We start from the raw sequence: 22,243 nt of genomic DNA on the forward strand, positions 1-22,243 counted from the left end.
CAGCATCAAATTAAAGTCACCGACGCCGGTCAGCTCATTGCTATTTATGTAATGGTCTGCAGGAACTGAAAAAATCCACTGGTGTTGTGCCAGATACCAATTTCACTTAGCATTTATATGAGGATAAATTTCACCATAGTCTCATTTATTTAGTTTGCCACAGTGAATGCAGTGCTTTTATTCATGCTCTATATTTAATAGTTCAGTGGTTTTAAAACTGTGCATACTACATACTGAGGGCTAGCTGAAATTCTACACCACATCACTGTAAATTCAAATCTGAAAATTTACATTACTTATGAATGTTTAGTAAAATAATTTATGGGACATCCCATCCAATCAGAAATAAACTAATTTAAACTAGGCTGTTTTTTAATTAAATATGAAAGATAGGGTTTGAAATAAGAGCCAATGGGGAGAGTACTTGAGTGAATGAGTGACATGTTTTTATATACCATAAATCAACAACATTAAAACCACTGACAAGTATCAGCTGTATTATGACTATGTTCAACATCCCATTATTTACATGGATGTTATTTTGACACAACCTAAGGAACTTTTAGCCAGGGTAAATGCATTCCTCTTCATTGCTTGTAATGGTTTAAAAAAAAAAAAATCCAGCAAATAATATGAGGTGTTAAACTGATAGCGCCACCAACCCTATGTCAAATTTGTTTAGTCTCTCTAACTCCTGGCTCTGACAGAACTGCCCCAGCAGATCGCTGCAAAGCTGATTGCACTTTTCACAACAGACTTATAGTAACTATGCAATGTCTTAGTGGAGGGTTGAATGATTTTAGCTTCTTTAAGAAGTGGATTCTGCTCTGTCCCCTGTTGTAGATACTTCTGTATTGCATTTCTAGTCTAGTCTGTTGTCCAGTTGATCTCCAAGGTATTTCTCCAAAGTATTCCTCCACTATCTCCACAGGCTCTCCCAGGATCTAAACGTTGTTTTGTTCTTTCTGAAGTCAAGAATATTATTTGTTTTGTGTTCAAGATAAGATAATTGTTTCTGCACTATCTCAAAAACTGACTGACCAGATCTCTGCACTCAATTTGTTGAATCATCAGAGTAGTTATATTGGAAGCGGAGGTGGACAGTGGAAAGAAAAAGGGTAAGAGTACAGTCCCTTGTGGTGCTCCAGTGCTGGTGACCACCATATCAGACACACAATCTTTCAGTCTCACATGGTCTGTTAGATAGTCATAAATTTAGGCGTTTGTTGAGGTATCATCTTGGATTTTATGAAGCTTTTCTCGTTAGGGAGGCTTAATTGCATGAAAAAGCACTTGAGAAATTGGAGAACATGATCCTTAAGATGCTGCCTGATTTGTCCAAATGAGAGTTAATTCTCTGAAGTGAGTGGATGATTTCTTACTTTTGAGGTGAGCCAGTAATAATCTCTCAAGGGTTTTCATAATGTCAGATGTTTGTCCTGTCTTCATTTGGTTCATATGGTTCAGATTTTTAAGATACTAGAACAAGGCAGGATGTTTTCTACAGCATAGGAATTCTTTTCTGAATCAGGCTGGTGTTGACATTGTAGTTCTGTGCAGGTTTTCAAAGCCCTGGGCTTGGACACCATCTGGGCCTGCAGGCTTGTGCTGGTTCAGTCTCTCCAGTTGTTTAAGCATCTGACTGCACGAGACAGACAGGCTAGAGCTGGAGGAAAAGGAGGTTTTAGCATGTCCGGATGTGGAAGGAAATTAACCCAGTCCATGGTGGTAGTCCATGACTGAACTGCAAAAAATCTGGAAAAATAACCAACCAAACAATCTATCAGAACTTTATTTGATAGGTATTGTCTTTAGATTATTCAAGTTTGGCGATTCAGTTAAATTTAATGCAGTGTAGTTATCATGCCTTTCATTTGTAGTTTCAAAATACATGAAGTATAAGCGTTTGAAAATACATTTTGTAAAACTGTCTTTCCTAAAATCTAAAATCAACGTAAAAGTTCATTCTCATAGACCATCCAAAAACCTTAAAAATATCCTTCATGCTTTTGTTAAAGCCGAAGCACTTACTCGCTGCATATCAGTGTTTGCCAAGATTTGTCTTCTGCATCATTATCACTCTGTATGACTGTATGTCTTCGTGAACGTGCACACAAGTCCACAGTTTGGCTCTGTGACACTCTTTGTTGTGTGGTCGTTTGCTGGTTCTAACAAGTGCCATAGGCAAGGTTACAAACATCAAAACTACAGACCACACATTGGAAAACAAGGTGGTTCATTGTGGGAAAACATGAAAAATTGATTGCAATGGAGCTGACTTCTACAATCCAGCAATTTTTTTTTTTTTTTTTTTTTTTTTTTTTTAAGAAGAAAAGAAAATATTGTTATCTCTGGCTAGCAGGTGCCTCAGTATGAGCAGGTATTCCACTGGGGCTTTCATTTTGCAGGGAGTTCGGCAAGTTCAGTCCATTAAGATTTAATGGAACAAATACGTGATATTAACAGCTGTAAGCTCACACTTAATAACTGTGATAGTCTTTACCTATAACACACCGCTAAAGATGATAATTAAAATGAAAAACAAACACAAATGTATATAACTAAAGCCTTATAATAAGACAAAATAGTCTGTTTAGAGTTTGTTTTAAATATATATATTTTTTACATGTTATGTCCCTTTATATATTATATCATCTATGAAATCTACAAGTTTTGGGCAATACTCATATCTATGCTCATTTGTAACCCAAAAACCTCTATTTACACATGTTAAGAAGTAACTCGATAATTGACTGATCAGTAGTTCCAGTGTTAAATGAGGTTATTTAGTTGTTTTATAGAATGACCTTTGGTAATTGTCATGGCAACGTTCTCACATTATTTAAGTCAAGAACAGTTTTAAGGCGTTATTCTTATTAGGTTAGTTGATGCCTTCTCAGGATGAAGCCACTGGTTAAAATAGCATATGAAACATTGCCACAAAACATCTTAAAAAAAAAAAAAAAAAAAAGAATGAGATGACGATGAACCAAAATATACTATAATGATGCCAGTGGAGCCGGGGGTGGCAGTGGCTCAGGTGGTAGAGCTGGTTGTCCTTTGTGGTTCCAGCCCTGCTACCCTACTCTGCCTTCCTTAGAGGGACACAAGTGCCCAGAGAAATAGAGAGTTGTGTAAAATGTGCCAAAGTACAACCATGCACATAGGACTTCCCAACTTTGTGGAAGTGGAGAGGAAAACAAGAACATGTCAGTGGAGGAGTATGGAAAAGGAAAGGAAGGGGTCACATACCAAATGATACTCCATCATCTCATATGATTTACATCAGGAATATGTATGGCTGTCAACTGGAGCATATAAAACTTGTATCTATGTATGGTATCAAATTGATGAAACAGCCTCATTAACTGAAATGTTGAACGGCATTCTGAGGATTCATTTTCTCTCTATTTGAAGGGCTTTAATTTATAAAACTCATTTGAATTATTTAAGAATTGGTGAACTAGTTGCAAATTTTAATTGATTGTCACACTATACCTGTATTTATGAAATTACTATCATTGTCACTGGCTTAGTTTGAGACATCACTTGCCAGGGAACCTGTACAAAATATGAATGCATGAATCCTACTGTCATATTTCTTCTGTTACATTCTTCCTCTGTCTCTTTCACTCCCATTTCATGCACTTCTTTCTTTTTGTCTCCCTCAATCCATATATCTTTTTAACGACTGTCCCTTTAAGGAGCTGTCAGCCTTGGCAGCCTTTTAAATGCCACCAGATACATTCCATCTATCTCCACCTATCTGCAAAACACAGGTGTGTGCATATGCAAGTGCACATACACGTGTTTTCTTTGTGTATACCTACATTCATGTGTTCCCTACAGTACATGTGTTCATGGGTTACTTTTCTTCTCCCTGTGTATGTGTGAGTCAGGGTGAATAGTAAGTGATGGGATAGCCAACAGCCTAAACAAGCATTAGCTGAGGGATGGGGGGAGTGTTCACTATCTATCTAACTTCCTGTAAAAGACAGACATTGTGACCGAGGGAAGAACGGGAAAAGGATGTTCACAAGATTTATCATTTAATAGTGGGGGGAAAAAAAAAAAAACAACCTCCTTTTGCAACACTAAAAGAGAACTTTTTACTCTTGTCGTCTTGTGAGGAAACCAAAGGCTATCCATTATGTTGTGTTTTACTGAATGCTTTATATTGCCTCCATTTTGTTATTGAAAGTATTGGCTGATATTTAATTATATTGATGCAATAGGGTTTTAGTCCACAGTATTTCACAGTGTGTAGTCGTGGGTTTTTGCGTTCATAACAGTGTACATCTTTGTATGATTTTTCTTTAAGCAATTTTATTGATAAAAGTTGTGTTATAATAAATGTAGATAAAACAAAGTCTGTTATTAATGATACAGATTTGTTTTCATTTTCTTTTAAGAATAAGGTGACACCGTGCCCATGTAGTGGGAAGAGATAACATAATGCAATTAATAACTATTTTACAAACTACAGAAGATAAAACATGAACATTTAAGGCATAAACAGAAGTATCTCTATTTGTAAATATGAAGTTTAATGCACGTCTGTATTGTGAAGAAGTGTAAAAACCTATAGAAATTAAGCATAGATTCATCAAAATTTGGTATTTATTCATATTCAACAAAATATTTTGAACTTGACGAAACTAAATTAAATGGACTGGTTAAGAGATAGACCTAAATAAATGACTAATACAAGGATATGAATTCTCTATAGATAATTGTTTGTGACAACAATCATGTTGATATCAAGCTGGTGATCCATGTCAGAGTTAACAATTCTGTTGGGACTGTTCCTAAATCCAGAAGAAGTTAAGTTTTGTCAATGATTCCCAAACCTTTTCTGAAGGGCCCCTATTTCATTGACAGCATTACAGTTCCTTACATGATATAACTATGATAAACCATATATACTTTTTGGACTGTGTTTTAAAATAAGAAACAAAAACACTGTCACTTAAATGTAACAAAATGTATTAATTAACCCAAAAAATGTGTCTAACAAAAGCTATAACAGATGAAAGAAGGGGAAAAGGGGGACCATCAGGCTGCTTTAGGTGACCAAGTACACCTAATCATCCTAATGGGCTCTACCCACCAATCTCTTTAAAGAAATAAAACACAAACAAGTAAGGGGAAGAAAAAAAACTAAAAAGATCCAAAAGTATTATCACCAGAAGCTTACTATAGTACTATGCTCTTCAAAGTCAAGATGTCATGAATAAAACATTTGTCAGCGTTTTGGCTCAGTTTGGGTAAAAAAAAATAAAATGATGGCACTATGTAATATGCCATGTGTTGTTAATTTGTTGTTAAGCAGAATCCAGATAATTACTGAACTTTTATTTTACTTTACCAGAATAAGAATTTTTCAGATTTTTGAAAAAGTCTATTGAAAAACAAGAGGAAGCTGTATTGTATTGTAAGCTGAATCTTGGAGGCGCATGAGTTTATGTGAGTTTGAGTCTCCTAGTGTTTGTCTTAGAAATTTTGGAGTTGACAAGAAGGTTAATCCACTCATCAACCGAAGTCAGGGGTTCTCCCCTCGAGGGTACACAGATAACAGCGATGGCCCCTGTCACCTCCAAAGTTGAGAAGCCCCATCCTCTCCAATTTATCATCTTCAGACATCACAGTCATGTTGAAAAGGATTAGGAGAAATGCCTGTTTGCTCTGCTGGGTGCCAATAAGCGTGACAAAGTGTGCTATTCACACAGAGGCAGAGGAGTGTTCATTCTTTTACACGTGTGTGAGATTTTGGATGCAACCATGCAAATTTGGGCACATGCACATGGGCGAGCAGACATAGCTACTCTCGCCGGATGCTATCTGCTGGAAGAAATTGGTTTTCTCCCATTCTGACTTTCTGTCTGGTGACAATGAGTAAATTCATTCAGGCATATGTGTATCAAGGATGATGACGTTTACTCTGCTTTTCTGTGTGTATGTGTGTGTGTGTGTGTGTGTGTATTTTCAGAGTACACTCACACAGAGATATGTCCTTAAATTCATGACTTAATACTCTGTCTGAACACAAGAACAGCCGCAATGCTATACACTAAAAGCCACCAACAGTCCTTTTGACTTCGAATAACAGCCTTTATAAGTATAAGCTAATATGATATTATTTATAATCAAGTTTTGAATATATTGAAATAAAAAAAACCTTTTCAGTTAAATTAAAATTATGCTTTAGAGTGAAAAGCTATAATTGTAGCTGAGTTTGCTGTAAAAACAATAAAAATTAAAACTTGAATTTGCATAGCTTAAATATTTGTATGAAAAAAAAAAAAGTGAGTGACTAAGCCTAAAGCGATAGTGAACAAAAACAGCTATATAAAAGTAACAGTCAGGCTTTATGAATGTAAAAATATGCACACTGTTTTGCATCATGACTGCAAACTGCACACAGCTTTGCATCATGTGTTGCCAGTGTAAGTTTTTAATTTTTTTTTATTGTTGACTCCCCCCCCCCCCCCACCCCACCCCATCTTCTCTAAATGCAATTCTGCCTCCTTTATGAGTCGGTTGCACCTTTGGATTGTGCTTGAGTCCACATTGATCCACCTGGAGTGCTGGCTGCTAAACTCTACTACACATTCCTCTGCCAGCTACTATGGAGATCCCTCTGAGCTGTTTGGGTTTCAGTACACTTCTTGAAAATTATTTCACTGCTACAAGATCTCAAATCTTGTAAAGTAGAGAACCAAGCAATTTTTGTATAATACAGTAGAAAGCATACAACCATAGAGAAGCACGAAATCCCATTAAAATGACCACCTGTGGTCCAAATAAGTGGAAATAACTATATTTCTTCTGTTCCGTAGTTTTAGGAAAATTCAGGGACCAGCAAAGCTTTGTGATTTTATTTGACAATGTTATTGAATATGCAAATTTCAAAATGGTCTAAATTATATTATTGGCTGTTTTAGTGTTTGTCAGCATCTTCCAGAACACTGTTGATTCAAATTATTAATGGTCTCACAGTGCCTACAGTGGATAGTCACGCACATTAATTTCCTGTCACTCTTTTTTGGGTGTCTCACATGTTTTATTCAGCTTTTCCTTGTTTTTGAGGACATGGGTAGCTGAAATCTCTGTCAGTCTCTCACTCTTCCTACCAATGTTACTCTGATGAATGGATCCAGTCAATGAATGGGGTGAAAGGGTGACCTATTCAGTAGCCTCCTGGTGTGTTAGTGTGTACTTGCTTGTCTGAGGCTCTGAATTTACTTGTGTGACTAATTTAATGGATAGCATGCCACCGTGGTCAAGGCTCTTCTGCGGATTCACATACATACATACACAAACACAGTGAAAAACACTGGCACGCACCCTAGGAAGGGTGCCGAATGACTGATTTACAAGATATACCAGTGACTATTGACCACATGTTCTGTTACCTGAAAAATGACTCTGAGAACAGCTCTGTATGTGAGTGTGTGTGTGTGTGTGTGTGTGTGTGTGTGTGTGTGTACGTATGTGCATGCGTAGTTAATCAATCACTCACTACAGACCCTGAACTTTGAACACCAGTCAAGGAAATAAATCTCCTGGACATGAAGTGGAAGGAGAGGAATGGAGGTGAAAAGAAGGGGAACGGGAGTTGTTTTTTCTTTCTTTTTTTTTTCTAAATATATGAAGATAGTTTCTATATATGAAATATCTCTGGTGTGGTTTTTCACCATGTAGTTACAAGTGATTTGATTTTTGTAGAATTACCTTTCCAGTGGAGGAGATAAATGTAACAAAATTAAGTCCCATTGAATGACTGAAAGTGAAGCTACAATGACAATAATGCAATATATATCTATCCATCCATCCTTTCTTCCTTTCTTCCTTCCTTCCTTCCTTCCTTCCTTCCTTTCAGGGAACCTAAGATGTATATATGTATTTGGTGGCAGAAAGTCAGAGAATCTACACATACATGGGAAGAACATGAAAACTCCACACAGAAAGGCCACTGCTAAAACGTCCCCCAACTGAGGCTTGAACCAGCAACTAAAACAGCCAATAATATAATGAAATACAAAGAATGACCAAATTGTAATCTAGTGAAGTGATCTAAGAATTGCTTTTGAATTGAGTTGAAAAGAATAATGAAACAAACAAACCTGTTCCAGACAAAATCAGAGCACTTGGTTGATGAGCAGTAGGACAACTTGTCAACGTTTGCAGAATCCTGATTGAGAATTACTGGAAAGACTTGATTGCTGTGATTGCCTCAAAGGGATATTCACCAAACTATTAGTTTACAGGTGACATAAACTATATTAGTTCATAACATGTGCATGTTTTTAAAAAAAAAAAAAAAAAAAATTCTATAACTACAATTCAAAACCAATGTCATAGTTTTCTTTTTTGTGAAAAGATGCGTGTGGGGGGGTTATAAATTTGAGGATGAGTCCCCATTTTACCAAAAAAAGAAAAAAAAATATGAATAATAACTTCACACACCCCTCCACCTCTTCTGGGCAGGGCAGGTGGGTGCTAATTTCAAGATTAGGTCCTTTACCAGAGTCCTTGCTTGAGGGTCTTACACCGTCTTAGGCGATCAAAGGACTGAACTCTTCTGGATCGAGATGAGGGAGACAGACTTCGCAGATGCTGCTAATGGAGTGGAGAAAACTACACTTTCTTTTAATGTTATTCACCAAAAGTATCCTATACCACAAGAAAAAGATGCTCAATTTGTTGACGCTTGCTTTCTCTTTAAATAAACTCACTGAAAGGCCTGAAACTTTGCTAAATATAGCGCCAATGTGGCTAAGCTACTAGTGGAGGTACCGTTTGCATCGGTGTGTAACATGAAAAGTTTGCACTGACAAACATTCTGTGATTATATGTGTTTTTAAGCGTTAATGTTTCTGTAATTAATTATTCATAATTAATGGGTTAAAGTACCACCCTTTACAACACAAACCCAGTTATTAAACATATTAAAACAAACGTCTAGACAGCTATGATGAATTCCATCAACAAGTTATGTGGAATGATGAAAAAGGTTTTGGCTACAATAAACAAAGAATCTATAAAGAATTTAATGGAGAGAAAAAAAACAAACAAAAAAAAAACACCTCATATATTAATCAAAGGGGTAAATTTATTATTTCCTTGTGATTGCCTGTTCCTCTGCTGCAATCAGTGTTGCACACAGATGGAGGGAAAAGCATATTCAATGAAAAGCCTTAACATTTTCAAATCAAACATTATTACTGCCTGATGTTTGTTTAAAGCAACAGAAAACAAACAAAGATGTAAATACATTTAAATTTTATCTTGGTTTTTTTTTCTTTTCTTCTTTTTTTTTAAAAATTGGAATAAGAATACTTTTACAGATAAATAAAATAATACATTTTATGGATAAATAAAATTTATCATTTAAATTTATTGTGGATGTATCTGACATGATTTAACATATTTAGGACTGAATTTGTTAAAATCAAAACGATGCTTTTATGTTGAAATTTGCTGGTTCCCCACAATCCCTCTGTGCTGTGCTTCATCCTCCAAAGCCTGTCCCTATAGAGGAGCCTGTCAGATACACTCATATCCACAGTGGCAAGAAGTGGCTTACTGAGACGAGTGGGAGACTCCCCCTGGTTTTTACAGGTTGCTTTCATTCAGGCAGAGTGAGTCTTTGCGTTTTGTGTCAGGAGATGGAGGAAAAGCCTTTTTTTTTTTTTTCAGTGAGTTTTTATTGTTTTTTTTGTCAGGACAGTTTCAGCAACTACAATTGAAGCTATCTTCATTCAACTAACAAACCGTTGAATTAACTAATCTTCAAACATTCAACAGACAATCGGATTATCTCACTGAATGCATGGATAATTGGAGCCCATGAAACTGATGGTGTATCATTACATGTTATCGTTATCTAAATGAATAGAATTAACTATTTTTTTTAACGTATCTTGGAATGAATGGGTGTGTCTAGAACTGTGATTTTTTTTTTTTTTTCAATCTGGGTCAATAAGATGCAGTGATGTGTTTATTTTAGATCTTCGCCTGCTTTAGCACATCTGATTCCACTGCATGGGTTAGCATGTAATGAGCCTCTCCAGAAACCTGACCGTGACCCGTTCGCTTTCAGTCATATCTCACATTGAAACACGGGAAGATCTAAAACATGCTCAGCAGGGGTCCCCAAGAACAGGAATTAGACACCCTGTTGTAAAGAGGGTTTGTTAGATTATTGTAGACATATTAAGCACCCAACTGCATGATGAAAAAATATAGAAATAAGTGAAATATGATGTTGAACAAAAAATGGTCCCATCAGAATACTAAATAAATTCATGTTAGACATTTGATTACACACAGTTCGCATGACTTTTTAATAAATGTGATTAACTTTAAAAAAGTCATGTGAACTGTATTATTTCAGACAAGCCATTGGAAAAAAAAACAAAAAAAAACAAAAAAAACAGCTAAATGCTTTGGGTGTTTTGTCTTTCCACATCTATTCTACATAGTTTTTCAACTATATATACATAAACTAATAACTAAAAAAAAACAAAAAAAACAAACATGTATAACAAAAGAAAAACAACATAAAACTCAATACAACAGAAATATAAACCTGGGTAATTATATCATGCAATAGTTTTTATTTACAGTTTAGTTTTGTTGTCCACATCAAATAAACATTGACATCATACATGTATTATGCTTCAAAGCACTACAGGCAGGTATGAAAAAATCTATACCTGCCTGGTTGCATCGAGTTGGGAGGAAATAGTTTTTAAATTGACACAGTTACTGTTTTCCCAGTGGAAAAAGCCGGGAAGAGAGGAAGGGGAAAAATAGACAAAGGAACACAGTGTAGGAATGGGAGATTCAGAGCAGTATGGTTTGTGGGGTCAGACTTTGGGTCAGTATCAACTCAATAAAATACACACCAGCAAGTGAAAATACGCATTCACACCCGCAGACAAGCCCAGATCTACACACTTTCTGTAGCTCACAGAAAAATACTCCCAGTGGTCTCTTGGTGGTGTTGCTTCAGAGGTTAGAGACTGATAGCTACACATACTGACACTAGCTGAGGGAGAGTTAAAAGCCATGAACTTGAGCATCCAGTCTTTTTACCCCTGATTCAATAAATACTTAAAATCTTGAATTTTTTTTTTCCCTCAATCAGTGCTTGACAGTCGGATTATATGTACCCATTTCACAAAGACACAGCAGCTGAAATCTAAGATTAGAATATTATATTAATTGGATGAAGGTGTACATTGCTACCCAGCAGTTCCCTTCATCCTTATCTTCCTAAGCAGATGTTTTTCAGCTGTTTGAAACCAATAATTTGCACACTATTTGTTGTCTCTGTCAATTTCTTTTTTCTATTTTCATTTTCAAATTCTTCAGCTCTCTCACTCATATCATCATGGCAGTGCTTTTAATGAAAAATCTGTTCTCGTTAATGGGAAAGAAGCCTATTGGATGCAAAGGTAGGAAAAAAAACCAAAAAAAAAAACAAAAAACAGAAAGGGAATCTGGCAATTGCATTAGCCAGACGGCACGCTTGCCTTTTTGGAAAAGAAATAAAGTAAAATAAAATAAAGAGAGTAGTATGTTTGTGTTGAAGTGTGCATGATCTTGTGCATTACCGTTTCCATATTTGTGTGTCTGAGAAAGCGGAGAAAGCACTCTGCTGTTATTAACCAGCTCTTCATTCACTTCCTAATGTGATTTCGCTCTGTGCTGTACAAAAGATACACATTAAATGCAACAAAGCTTACCCACACCAACTGGAATCTATTTTGAGTGGAAGACACCCCCTTTGTTTCATCTTCCATTTCTATGAAGAAATTTTTGGTTGTATCTTATAAATCCAGATATAAAATGCAAAATATAATGATATGGTTGTGGATTTATCTGCATATGCATTGGAAGGTTTCTTTCGCCAGGACTGAAGCATGACAAATTAAGCTGTAGACAGGAAGCAGGAGCAATAGGGACTGGGTATAGATGGTATTTTGCTAAAGGGCAAAGAAAATGAAAGATTTAGAGTCAATATAAAACCAGAAAACTGACCAAAATTAGACTTGCAGTAAGACTGTATTGCAGTAAAAGGGCAGAATTTCTTCTATTGAACACAATGAAGGCTTTATTGCTATACTTCTTTTCCTGCCAATAGCTATTATTAGTCTAAATGTTGACAAGATGGCACTAGTAACCCATGTACCTAATACTGTAATTAATTGGATCCTTGTCTCAAATGTGTATTATTATGAAGAGGATAACATATATTAATTGTAAGTGGATTACATGGTACTATATAGGTTGGGCATTAGCATGGAGAGACTATCTGTTGCACTTGTAGCTGGCAACTATCATGTCGAAGCAGACAACTTACTAAATTGTCTATAGCTTACCATAAGTCAGTTGGTCCGAGGTCTCTTTTGCAAATTACATATTTCATTTTGGGTAAACCTTCCCAAGTCTATGAGGTTATATATTTATGTTAAGTTGCATTTAAGTTTTATGTAAGTTTTTATTTTATACGTTGGTCTGCACCGCCCCCTTGTGGTTTGCATTGTCGTTTTGAAGTGCTGTTGTTTTATTTTGGAAAAGCAAAACGCAAAAAGTCAAGATGGCCGAATGCAGTGCTGAGTCGTTTGTGTGTTGAACTTGTATATCACTTAAAAAAGAAAAAAAACAACAACAAAAAAAAACAACTATTGTTGATTTGGACAATATGTGTCCGTAAGTATGGAAATGTGCAGATGTTCATTTTGTGTTTATTTGGTGTAGCATATGTGTACTTTTTAGTGCAAGTTATGAGCCTAATTGGCATTAGCTTTAAATTAACATATCATTACTCATTAGCACTTTGGTACGAAGACTTGTAATATACAGTGGTTAATAAACATTTTGTATTGTTCTCAGTTTTATGGTTGGTCAAAGAGGACAATGGCTGAACGCCACTCTTCAATAAATCCCTCAAGGATACTAAAGTCGGTTTATTGGAACGCTGTTATCTCGTCTAGCCTTGCAAAAAGTAACTTGGGGCAATTGCAGCACAATTTATAAGCTTATAAGCTAAAATCTTAGCTGATAAATAATAAAATAATTTTATTGACAAGAAGTATGAGTGATATCTTTCAGAAATGGTCATTTTGAGTAAATGGTCATATCCATAATGCCCATACAAGGAAAAAGCTACTTTTGCTTCAGATAAACTTGAGTTGCTGTAGTGTTAGTTTTTTGCTTCCCTTTAGTTCAGTTTAGTTCTGTGTTACATCATTAAAACTTCTTCATTCTGAATTCCTGGTCCTATTCCTGCATTTGGCTCCTCACCTCCACAACAACCCGTGACAAGTCTATGTGGATAGACTTTTGCAGCCAACCCCTAGTGGACAAAGGGGAAACTGCGTTTTTTGGCACTTCTGCACAGGCTTTACTTTTAACCACTGGAGGTTGTCACTTGGTTAAGGCATAATTTAAAAATAAATACATATTAACCTTTTTTTCCCCCCTCAAAACTCCATGACCATATTGGTTTTTTTTTTAAATCTCAATGTACAAGGGAAATACAAAGCATTCATCTACAGATATAACCTATTTAAATATTTATCTTGTTATTTTGTTTTTCTCAACAAAGACTATTTTCTGAGATTGTACAATAAGTAGAAACATATCATTCACAACTTGTGGAAGAGGATGAATGTCCCTTTCAGGCACTTGGATGGTCACACATAGTTAAACAGAGGTCCATTTGTGAGCTGTAGTGGGTACATAAGTCCAGATTGAACCCTGGGGACAGATTTGTACACCAACTGAAGCCCCTTTTTTCCTGACACTGTGGTTTATGGTAGAGAGAGATCACAGTAAGAGCCAAGTCAACAGTAAGTCTGCCGCTTAATAGAAAAGAAGGCTAGCTAGCTCAACAACTAATCCAGTTAGTTTCAGTAAGCTAGTCAACAAATTTAGTGGATAATCTTGTAGGTCCTCAGGCTTGGTATGATAATTGCCAGCATATAAATGCTCTAGCCTTTCTATCCTGTGGGTCACCAGCTCAGAAATGCTAAACATTAGCCTCAACATTCACAGCCTAAGGACACTTTCTTCACAAAGTGCTCGCACGCAGACCTTAGAGTTCTTACATGAGCAGATTCTAAGGTTAAATTTGATAGGTCTGGATCACAAATGAAAAGATATGTTGTAGTTGGATATTATCAATGTCAACAGCACAGGGCTGGAAGAAAATTAGTACAATATAAATAATTTACAAACATAGAGGAGACCATGTGACAGGCTGAAACATAAAACTTCTAAGATACCAGGAAGGATGAAATCAAGGAGGTAAAGAAGGGGATAAAACACAGCTTAAGGCTGTTTTTGCTGCTAAAATATTTTGGTAAATTTAAAAAACGAGAGAACGGAAAAATAGGGGGCCAAATTGAGCTGAATGGTAGATAACTTTAAGCAACTGTTTAGTGCAGGTGTTGCCACCACAACAGATTTGCATCTTGTGTAATGTACACAGTATTCTTCACATCTTCTTTGAATGCTAAAATATTTAGCATATCCAGGCAGAAAGAAAGCAAATGAAAGATATACAAACAGTTCCAAAGGTAACAGATGATTATTCTGACACATCTAAAAAATTCATTTCTATTCATGCTAGAATATATCAAAATGTTTTCTACTAATTGGAGATAATGGGAGAGTGAAATGGTGAAAATAGATACTAAAAAAAAATAAAAGGAATATGCCATATTCCTTATATTTGTCTTATTTTCATTTTTAGTTGTGAAAAGATATTGAAAATGTGTATGACAATAGTACGGAGATGAATGCAAGATTTAGGTATATAAATGCTTTAGAAGGGCTGCGGTGGATTTTGAAAGAGTGGTAGAAATTAAATAAGCACAAAAGAATGAGTTTGGTGACTCAGTTCTTGGAAAGAGTGAGTGGTATGAAGGAACAGAAAGAATGAAAAGAAGAGAAAGAAAAGGAAAAGAAAGAATGGCGGAAATGATGAGTATAAGGAGGAATGGTAGCACAGGAAAGAATTAAAGAAAAAGATGGTTGCCGTGGCAGCAAGACAGTTTGGCTCTTTTCCAGATATGAAATATAGATCTGAATTCCATTCCTCCTCCTGCTCACTTTCTCCTCATTTAATTCTCTCCAAACTCTCCAGACTCTCCAAACCGAAGGTCCACCTGAGCAGTTGAGTCGAGGTATTTTTTGAAGACAGTCTCAAACTTCATCAGAGCAGACTAAAATGCCTTCAAAATCTCTGGTTTTTCTACTGTTCTTTACAAAAGTTCATTTGGTATTACAGATTAGTCAATGCCCTCTACTCTCATCATTTGATTAATGGAAACCTTTATAATTTAGAACTAAAGGATTGATTCAATTTAGTGAAAATAAGAATTTACCAGAAGACGTTAAGCATCATTCTTGTTATTTGTAGGAATTAAATAGATTATTTATTTTTCTCAAACAGAATGACGCTTTGATTTTTCTATGGCCAGAGTACAGGGTTGGATACTATTGCTTGATGTTTACAGGAGTATTTTCCTAATACCAATGCAACATTTTCTTTCTTTTGTACAGGTTAACAGGCTTCCAGGTTCCTGCCCCAGTAACCAGTACAGGGAGTGTCTTCTCTTTGAGGTTGACCAGTGACTTTGCTGTCTCTGCTCATGGTTTCAAACTCAACTATGAAGGTAAGAATAAATTACAAATGAATAAATTAGCTTTTACCTTTGGCTCTCTATAAAAAAAAAAAGCATCATAACTAAGGAATCATATATCAAACCGCATGGTATTCTACAGGTCACCGAGTCATTTGGGTAGATGAAGACAAGAGACAGACAGGGATTTAATCAGCCAAATTTCACCTTGATAGATCCAATCCTCAGAAATAACTGAGCCTATATGCCGCAAGTTGTCTATCTTTAGATTCCTCCTTTATTTTCTTACATAATCTTTTTTTATTACGAGACAACACAATACATAAATATTAAACTTAAAAAAAAAAAAGTTACTTTTTCCATTTTGATTTAGGTGTTTTTGTTGAGGGCATGGTTTCTATTCAGTTCTACTCCTTTGCGAAGGATGAACTAAATAAAAATGGCGAATGAAGGATCACTCAGATAAAAAAAAAAAAAAAAAAATCATGAAGAACTGGCTGGTCTTGAACTCAGTCCACCTTTTTGACTCCTTTTCAACACAGGGAAAAACTCCCAATGTAATGACAGGTACATCCTTCTTCCACAAGAGAGCCTGTCAGCCTTACAGAATCAAGAATCAAGGGAGAGAGGAATGCATGAATAGACATGGAGAGAAAAAAGTTAGTTTTTTGAAGATGCAAAGGCTCTGAAGGACAGAAAGAAACACGCCTTTTGTGGCAATATAACACTGAGTTTAATCGGGACACATACATTGAAAAATCTTCAGTTTAAACATTAATTAATCTTGTTTTATTATTAAATATTTGCCATTACATTTAAGCTTTTCAGCAAAGAACACAAAAATATCAGAACTTAGACGTCTCCTTGGCCTCTCTTGCTTTAGTACATCAATAAACACCACTGGAGATAAAAGAGAAAATATCGTCGCTCTAATTATTAAGATTTGAACTAGCAACTTCTTAACATGGTTGTAGTGTTTGCATTAAGTATTTTAGATTCAGATGAAACAAAATCTCCTCAGAAGAACATCTGATTCTGAAAACAAAAACAAAAAAATGTTTGCCACAGACACACATGACAGCCTGGAAGATGAGTTGAGGGCAATTTTAGTTTATCTGTTGAGGGAGCAGGTTGTTGACATCTGTTTAGTCAAGAATTCTCTCAAGATGACTCACCTGTGTCACGCATACACACATATTTGACACTACTTTTTGTTTTCTAACGCTTAGAGCAATATGTTATTTTATGCAGTAATGCATTATAAGCGTATTAATGAATATCAAGTTTTTTGTTTATTTTTTAGAAAGACTGAAAGTAAGCCAAGTAAAGAAAGATGCAAATATGGTGGAATAATACAGAACTGATTTAGAAGTTTGCTGCAAAAATCAGGTTAATAAAATGAATGTGGCTGTCATCAAACATTATCTTCTACACATAGTTAAAATCACTATAATCTCTTGAACAAAACACTTCGTGGCACTTAATGTGTTTCAATTATCTGTTGACAGTAAAACAGTGGCAACTAAAAGTCAGTAAGTACCATGGTTGTGGTAAATACAAAAAATAAAAAATACAGGCCTAATCAAGGGAGTGTAGTAGAAAGATTTCAAGATTCATATTTCAAGACTGTTTATTTGCCGTGTACATGTTCAACCCAAGATCAACAATGCAATGAAAGTCTTTGGATGAGAAGAACTGTTCGACTCGCTGAAATAAGAAGTACTATTAGCATGCAATAATAGTAGGCTACAGGGTAATAAAAAAAAGTCAAATAATTAAACAGTATAAGTAAACAATGTAAGTAAACAATCTAATAAAATAAAATACAATAAGGATTCAAGATTGTAAAATTGCTTCAACGAGTTTTGTGTTGCACATAATATGGTATTGCAGTCGATAGCAGTTTAGTGCAGTATTATTAAGAGTCTGAGTATTATATTAAGATATTTCAGTATTTTTGAGAACATTGTTAAAAGTTTAGTATTCCAACAGCTTCTGGATAGTCGCTGTCTTTGAGTCTTGTAGTACATGCCAGTAGGCTTCTGTAATGAAATAACTCTTTAAATGTAAGAGGGGGTAATGATAGAAATCTCTGTGGCTGCATATAGTTATATACATACCAAAAATTCAAAGCAAGATTTATGTTCATGCTGTTGTGTGTTAAAAAAATTGATTTCCATCTTTTGTGCTATTGCTATTTAAAGGATGGTTAAAGTCCATATGATTGCTTACTGGTTAACACTCGTCAGCTGTCTGGTTTTCACTTGTCAAATTGCACAAGTTATTGTTTCCCTAAATCTTTGTATGATTTACGGTTATTAAAAAAGGCAAAAACTATATAGTATTGCTATAGAACAGGAATGCTGCAATAAAGAGATGCAACGCAGCACAGACCATGCAGCTGATTAGACCTATAAAAACTTGCGTGGAAGCAGTGAGTTGCTTAATGGTTTTACTGTTTTGTTTTTAGTTGTCTTTTGGTTTGGCTTAGGTTGGATTGTCAAGTCTCTTATCTTGATGTAGAAGTGGAGCATCATCATGCCTGCCTCTAGCCCAGTAAATGCACATAAAGCCTCGCTATTTTCTATGGTGCTGACACAGAGTTTTTATATTGTAGCTTACACCTGTATCCTCATTTAAGGGAGGTGAATCTTCATGTCATAACATTAAACATTTTCCCAGCAGGTGAACCACCAATTATGCTATAAATGTATATCAGATATCATTCTTCTGCCCGCTCTCCCAAATTATTTGCTGTTATCTAGTTTACATTTTTCTAATAATGAGCAGATTAAATCAATCATTATTAATAACATTGTATTCAAGCTTTGAAAGCAAACAAATACAATTAAACAATACATGCATAAGCACATGCATAATATATATGACTGAATATTTAGGATCATATGGTTGGTTGGTTGGTTGTTCTCTGCAATGAAAGTTTAGTAATCTGTTTTTAACACTTTTCCTTTTGTCAGACTTGATTAGAATCAAATCTATACAAAGACTTTAGAAACTGGTGACATTCAGCCACAACAGAGTTACTGATGTAATGACATATAACCAACCAATGAAATACAAGACAAACACCACATTAATGTATGTCCAATAGTGTAGGACAAAGCTGAAAGGTAGTCTAACGTTTTCATATATATATATATATATATATATATATATATATATATATATATATATATATATAAAATGATTAGTGTCTGTGTGCTGTCCTCTAGTCCAGCCTTCTCCAGCCATTGTGCGATTGAGGCCCGAATCTACCATACCAGGCAGGATCCCAGGTGCTGACTATGCAAAGGAGCTTCTGAAACAATCCAGCACCTCACAGCAGGAGTGCCATAACCAAGTAGCTGGGATAGTGTACAGGAACATCTGTGCAGAATATGGACTGGAGACCCCAAAGTCCCAGTGGGAAACTGCCCCCAAGGTGGTGGAGAATGAGAGGGCTAAGATCCTCTGGGACTTCCAGATCCAGATAGATGAAATGGCAGTGGCATAGTGATCATGGATAAACAGCAGAGGAAAGCCGTAGTGATAGATGTATCCATCCCCCATGATGGAAATATCAGGACAAAGGAACATAAAAAACTGGAGAAGTACCAAGGCCACAAGGCAGAACTGGAGAAGGCCTGGAGGGTGAAAGCAACAGTAGTACCCATAGTGATCGGAGCACTGGGGGCCATGTCCTCCACACTGGAGAAGTGGCTCCAACATATACCTGGTAAAACATCAGACATTTCCGTCCAGAAAAGCGCAGTCCTAGGAACAGGTACAATACTGCGTAGGACCCTCAAGTTCCCAGGACTTTGGTAGAGAACTTGATTTGAGAGATGAACAGCCACTGGCTCTCCCCTTGGGAGATGGGAGGGGTGGGTTTGGGAGGGGAGTTTTATATCCCTAATGATTAGTATTGTTACCATTGACGATGACAAAAGTTTAAAAAAAAAAAAAAAAAAAAAAAAGCCAAATTGAGGTTGTGGATGGCATCAAACCCTCGACCTTCAAGTACTAGGTCTGGTCTGTGTTGAGTTCTTTACAGGTCTTCATTTTATTGCTCGCTTTTTGATTACACCCACACTGTTAAACAACTATGTATTTTGCACCCATCTATCCATACATCTATCCATACAACCTTCCTTTTGATGCCGCTTATTCAATTGTATGCATTGTACATTTGGGCAAACAATGTATTTCCTAACTTACATTGCAGCTACTGGTAACACAGGACTAATTAGAAGAAAGAATGCAGGGTGAGAAATTAGAGCTGATTTGGTTTGTGTCAAAACAATAAAGGGAAGATGGATGGTGGGGGCAAGGAGATATTTTTCTGTACAAGCCCAGTAGCTTGGAGATTTAAATTCACAAATGACAAGTATGTTAATTGCAAACAAAAGGTAATTTTAATTATAAGGATTAAAAAAATGATCCACCTACGAAGTGAAGTGAAATCACCTTTAGGGTAGGTGATATTAAGATGACCCCTTTCTGCTGCTACATGTGCACTGTGCACATGTAGAGGCATGTGCTTTCTCGCACACAGAGTGTTACACAGTTTATGTGATGATCATGAGACATCTTGATTTCATCTTGAATTCAAATTTTGTGGCTTTTGTACTTTTCTACATACTACTACTTCTATAGTGGGATTATATCTAATTTACCACCCTGTACCTTTCAGAATAAATGTCAAACCCTAATCATATCTTGAACATTGCCTAAATCAATTGAGCCATGAACCCTACATTTTAACCCCCCCAACTTCCTTAAAATCCTGTCCCTAGTGTCATATCACTTCTCAGAAAGATACTCTATGTTAATAAGTGCAGCTCTGACATCCACCCTCATGCATAAGTGTTCATCACAGGAGATTATTGCGGTGATTGTCGTCTGTCTGTCTGCATCCCAGACTGGCCTTTGGATTTATCTGTATGTGAGGTTGATAGTTGATGGGTGTTCCTCTTGTAGTGGGTCTGGTGCACACCACAGTGACTGCATCGCTGATTACAAAGTGCCTGCATTTAAAAGTCCCCGCACATGCTGTGTCTGGGGTTCTAATTGTGTGAGTTTCTGTGTGTCAGTGCCTCTTGTATTTCCAAGCAGTTGTCCCCGATTTATTCACTGGCACAAATTTCTACTAGCGTCTTGGCCCGTGCTCACTCTGTGTGATTTTGTATCTCTCAAACTGTGTGTCGATGTGACAGGGAAGGAGTTCGTGCTCAGTGAGAACATCCAAGGGACTTATCTGTGGAGCCCCTGCTGTTGATACATGCAGCCGTGTGACTTACACGGTGTGTGTATGTGTGTGTGTGTGTAGTCGAGGAGGAAGACTGTAAGACATAAAAACCAAAAGCAATTGGCATTTGCAGAAACACAACATTATGCTGCTGATATGTCAGTCTTCTGCCCACATTCAGCTTCACGTGTCCACGCCACAGAGCAAGGCTGTAAATCCACACAAGGGGGAGATTTTCTCCAGGGGAATTATCCTTTCTGGTTTACACCATTTTTGGCGAGTCATCCATCATTTATGTAATCCTTTTTTCCTAATCTTTTATTGGACGCATTTCAGAATTGTATGTTTTCTCAGGTATTCCCAAATCAGTAATGCATCCATCTAAAATAAACAAAGTTAAAACACCTGCTCGTGTATATTACCAATGCAAGCACTTGTTCTTGTTGACATTCTCAATTCTCGTTGTCATTAAAGGTAATTCATGCTGAAGTCAAAGGTACAATATCAAAGCACATTTAATTTGGTCCAGTTGAATCTTTTTGGAGATATTTTCATCTGGTGGAGTTTGGCTGATGGTTTCAGACAACAGGGACGTTTGGGCATCTTATCCAAGAGCCTCCTGGGAATCTTCCAGTGCAGGCATTCCAGACACATTATTCTAAGAGCGCACCCTGGAGCAGACCCGCAACATGCCTAAGGCCTTTTAAATCATACCTGCCAGAGGAATGCTATGGGACACTTCAATCAAGTGCGCAAAAAAAAAAGCTGGAGGAGGTTAGTAGGGATGAGGAGGTCTAGACTCCTCTGCTCTGCCTTTTGCTGCTTGTGCAAATGTTTAAACGGGTGCATGGATTTGATTAAACAGACAGATAAATAACTTTTTATGTATGGCCAATCAGTTCTAAGCATTTCAAGATCACAAAAGACCAGATCAAAATTGTTGCTCAATGTTGAGGAAGGAAGTTTGCATTTTGAAGGGCATAGGTAGAGCTGTGCAGCTTTCTCCTCTCCAGTCTGTCTGTTCACAGGGAAACACTTTGATGTGATTGTAGAACTCCTTGAATATTTCTTCCTGTTCCTCTGAAGACTGTCAGGTCATAACTAATTCATCCACCAGCACATACCATACACATGCATGTGACCAGAGAGAGGAATACAGTGATGTATAATTTACTATGATGTCAGAGGCAGTTTGATATTGTGCTGATGAGATGGAATCACAGATTATCACAGTACACACACACACACACACACACACACACACACACACACACACACACACACACACACACGTGCATAGTTACAGACACTGTATCATATGTATGTGTTCTCT

At 36.5% G+C, this 22,243-nt stretch overlaps 1 protein-coding gene across 1 annotated transcript in view; it reads left to right on the forward strand.

The window, feature by feature from the left end:
- Window positions 1-22,243, forward strand: part of csmd3b (CUB and Sushi multiple domains 3b) — a gene marked incomplete at both ends in the record, with an annotated part of 385,522 nt that overhangs the window by 112,941 nt on the left and 250,338 nt on the right. The window contains one exon of the mRNA XM_079258329.1: window positions 15,583-15,695. Within this exon, the coding sequence (XP_079114455.1) occupies window positions 15,583-15,695 (113 nt within the window). The remainder of the gene's footprint in view (window positions 1-15,582; window positions 15,696-22,243) is intronic.

This window comes from Telmatherina bonti (genome assembly GCF_933228915.1).
Source record: "Telmatherina bonti genome assembly, chromosome: 19".
NCBI classification, from domain to species: domain Eukaryota; kingdom Metazoa; phylum Chordata; class Actinopteri; order Atheriniformes; family Telmatherinidae; genus Telmatherina; species Telmatherina bonti.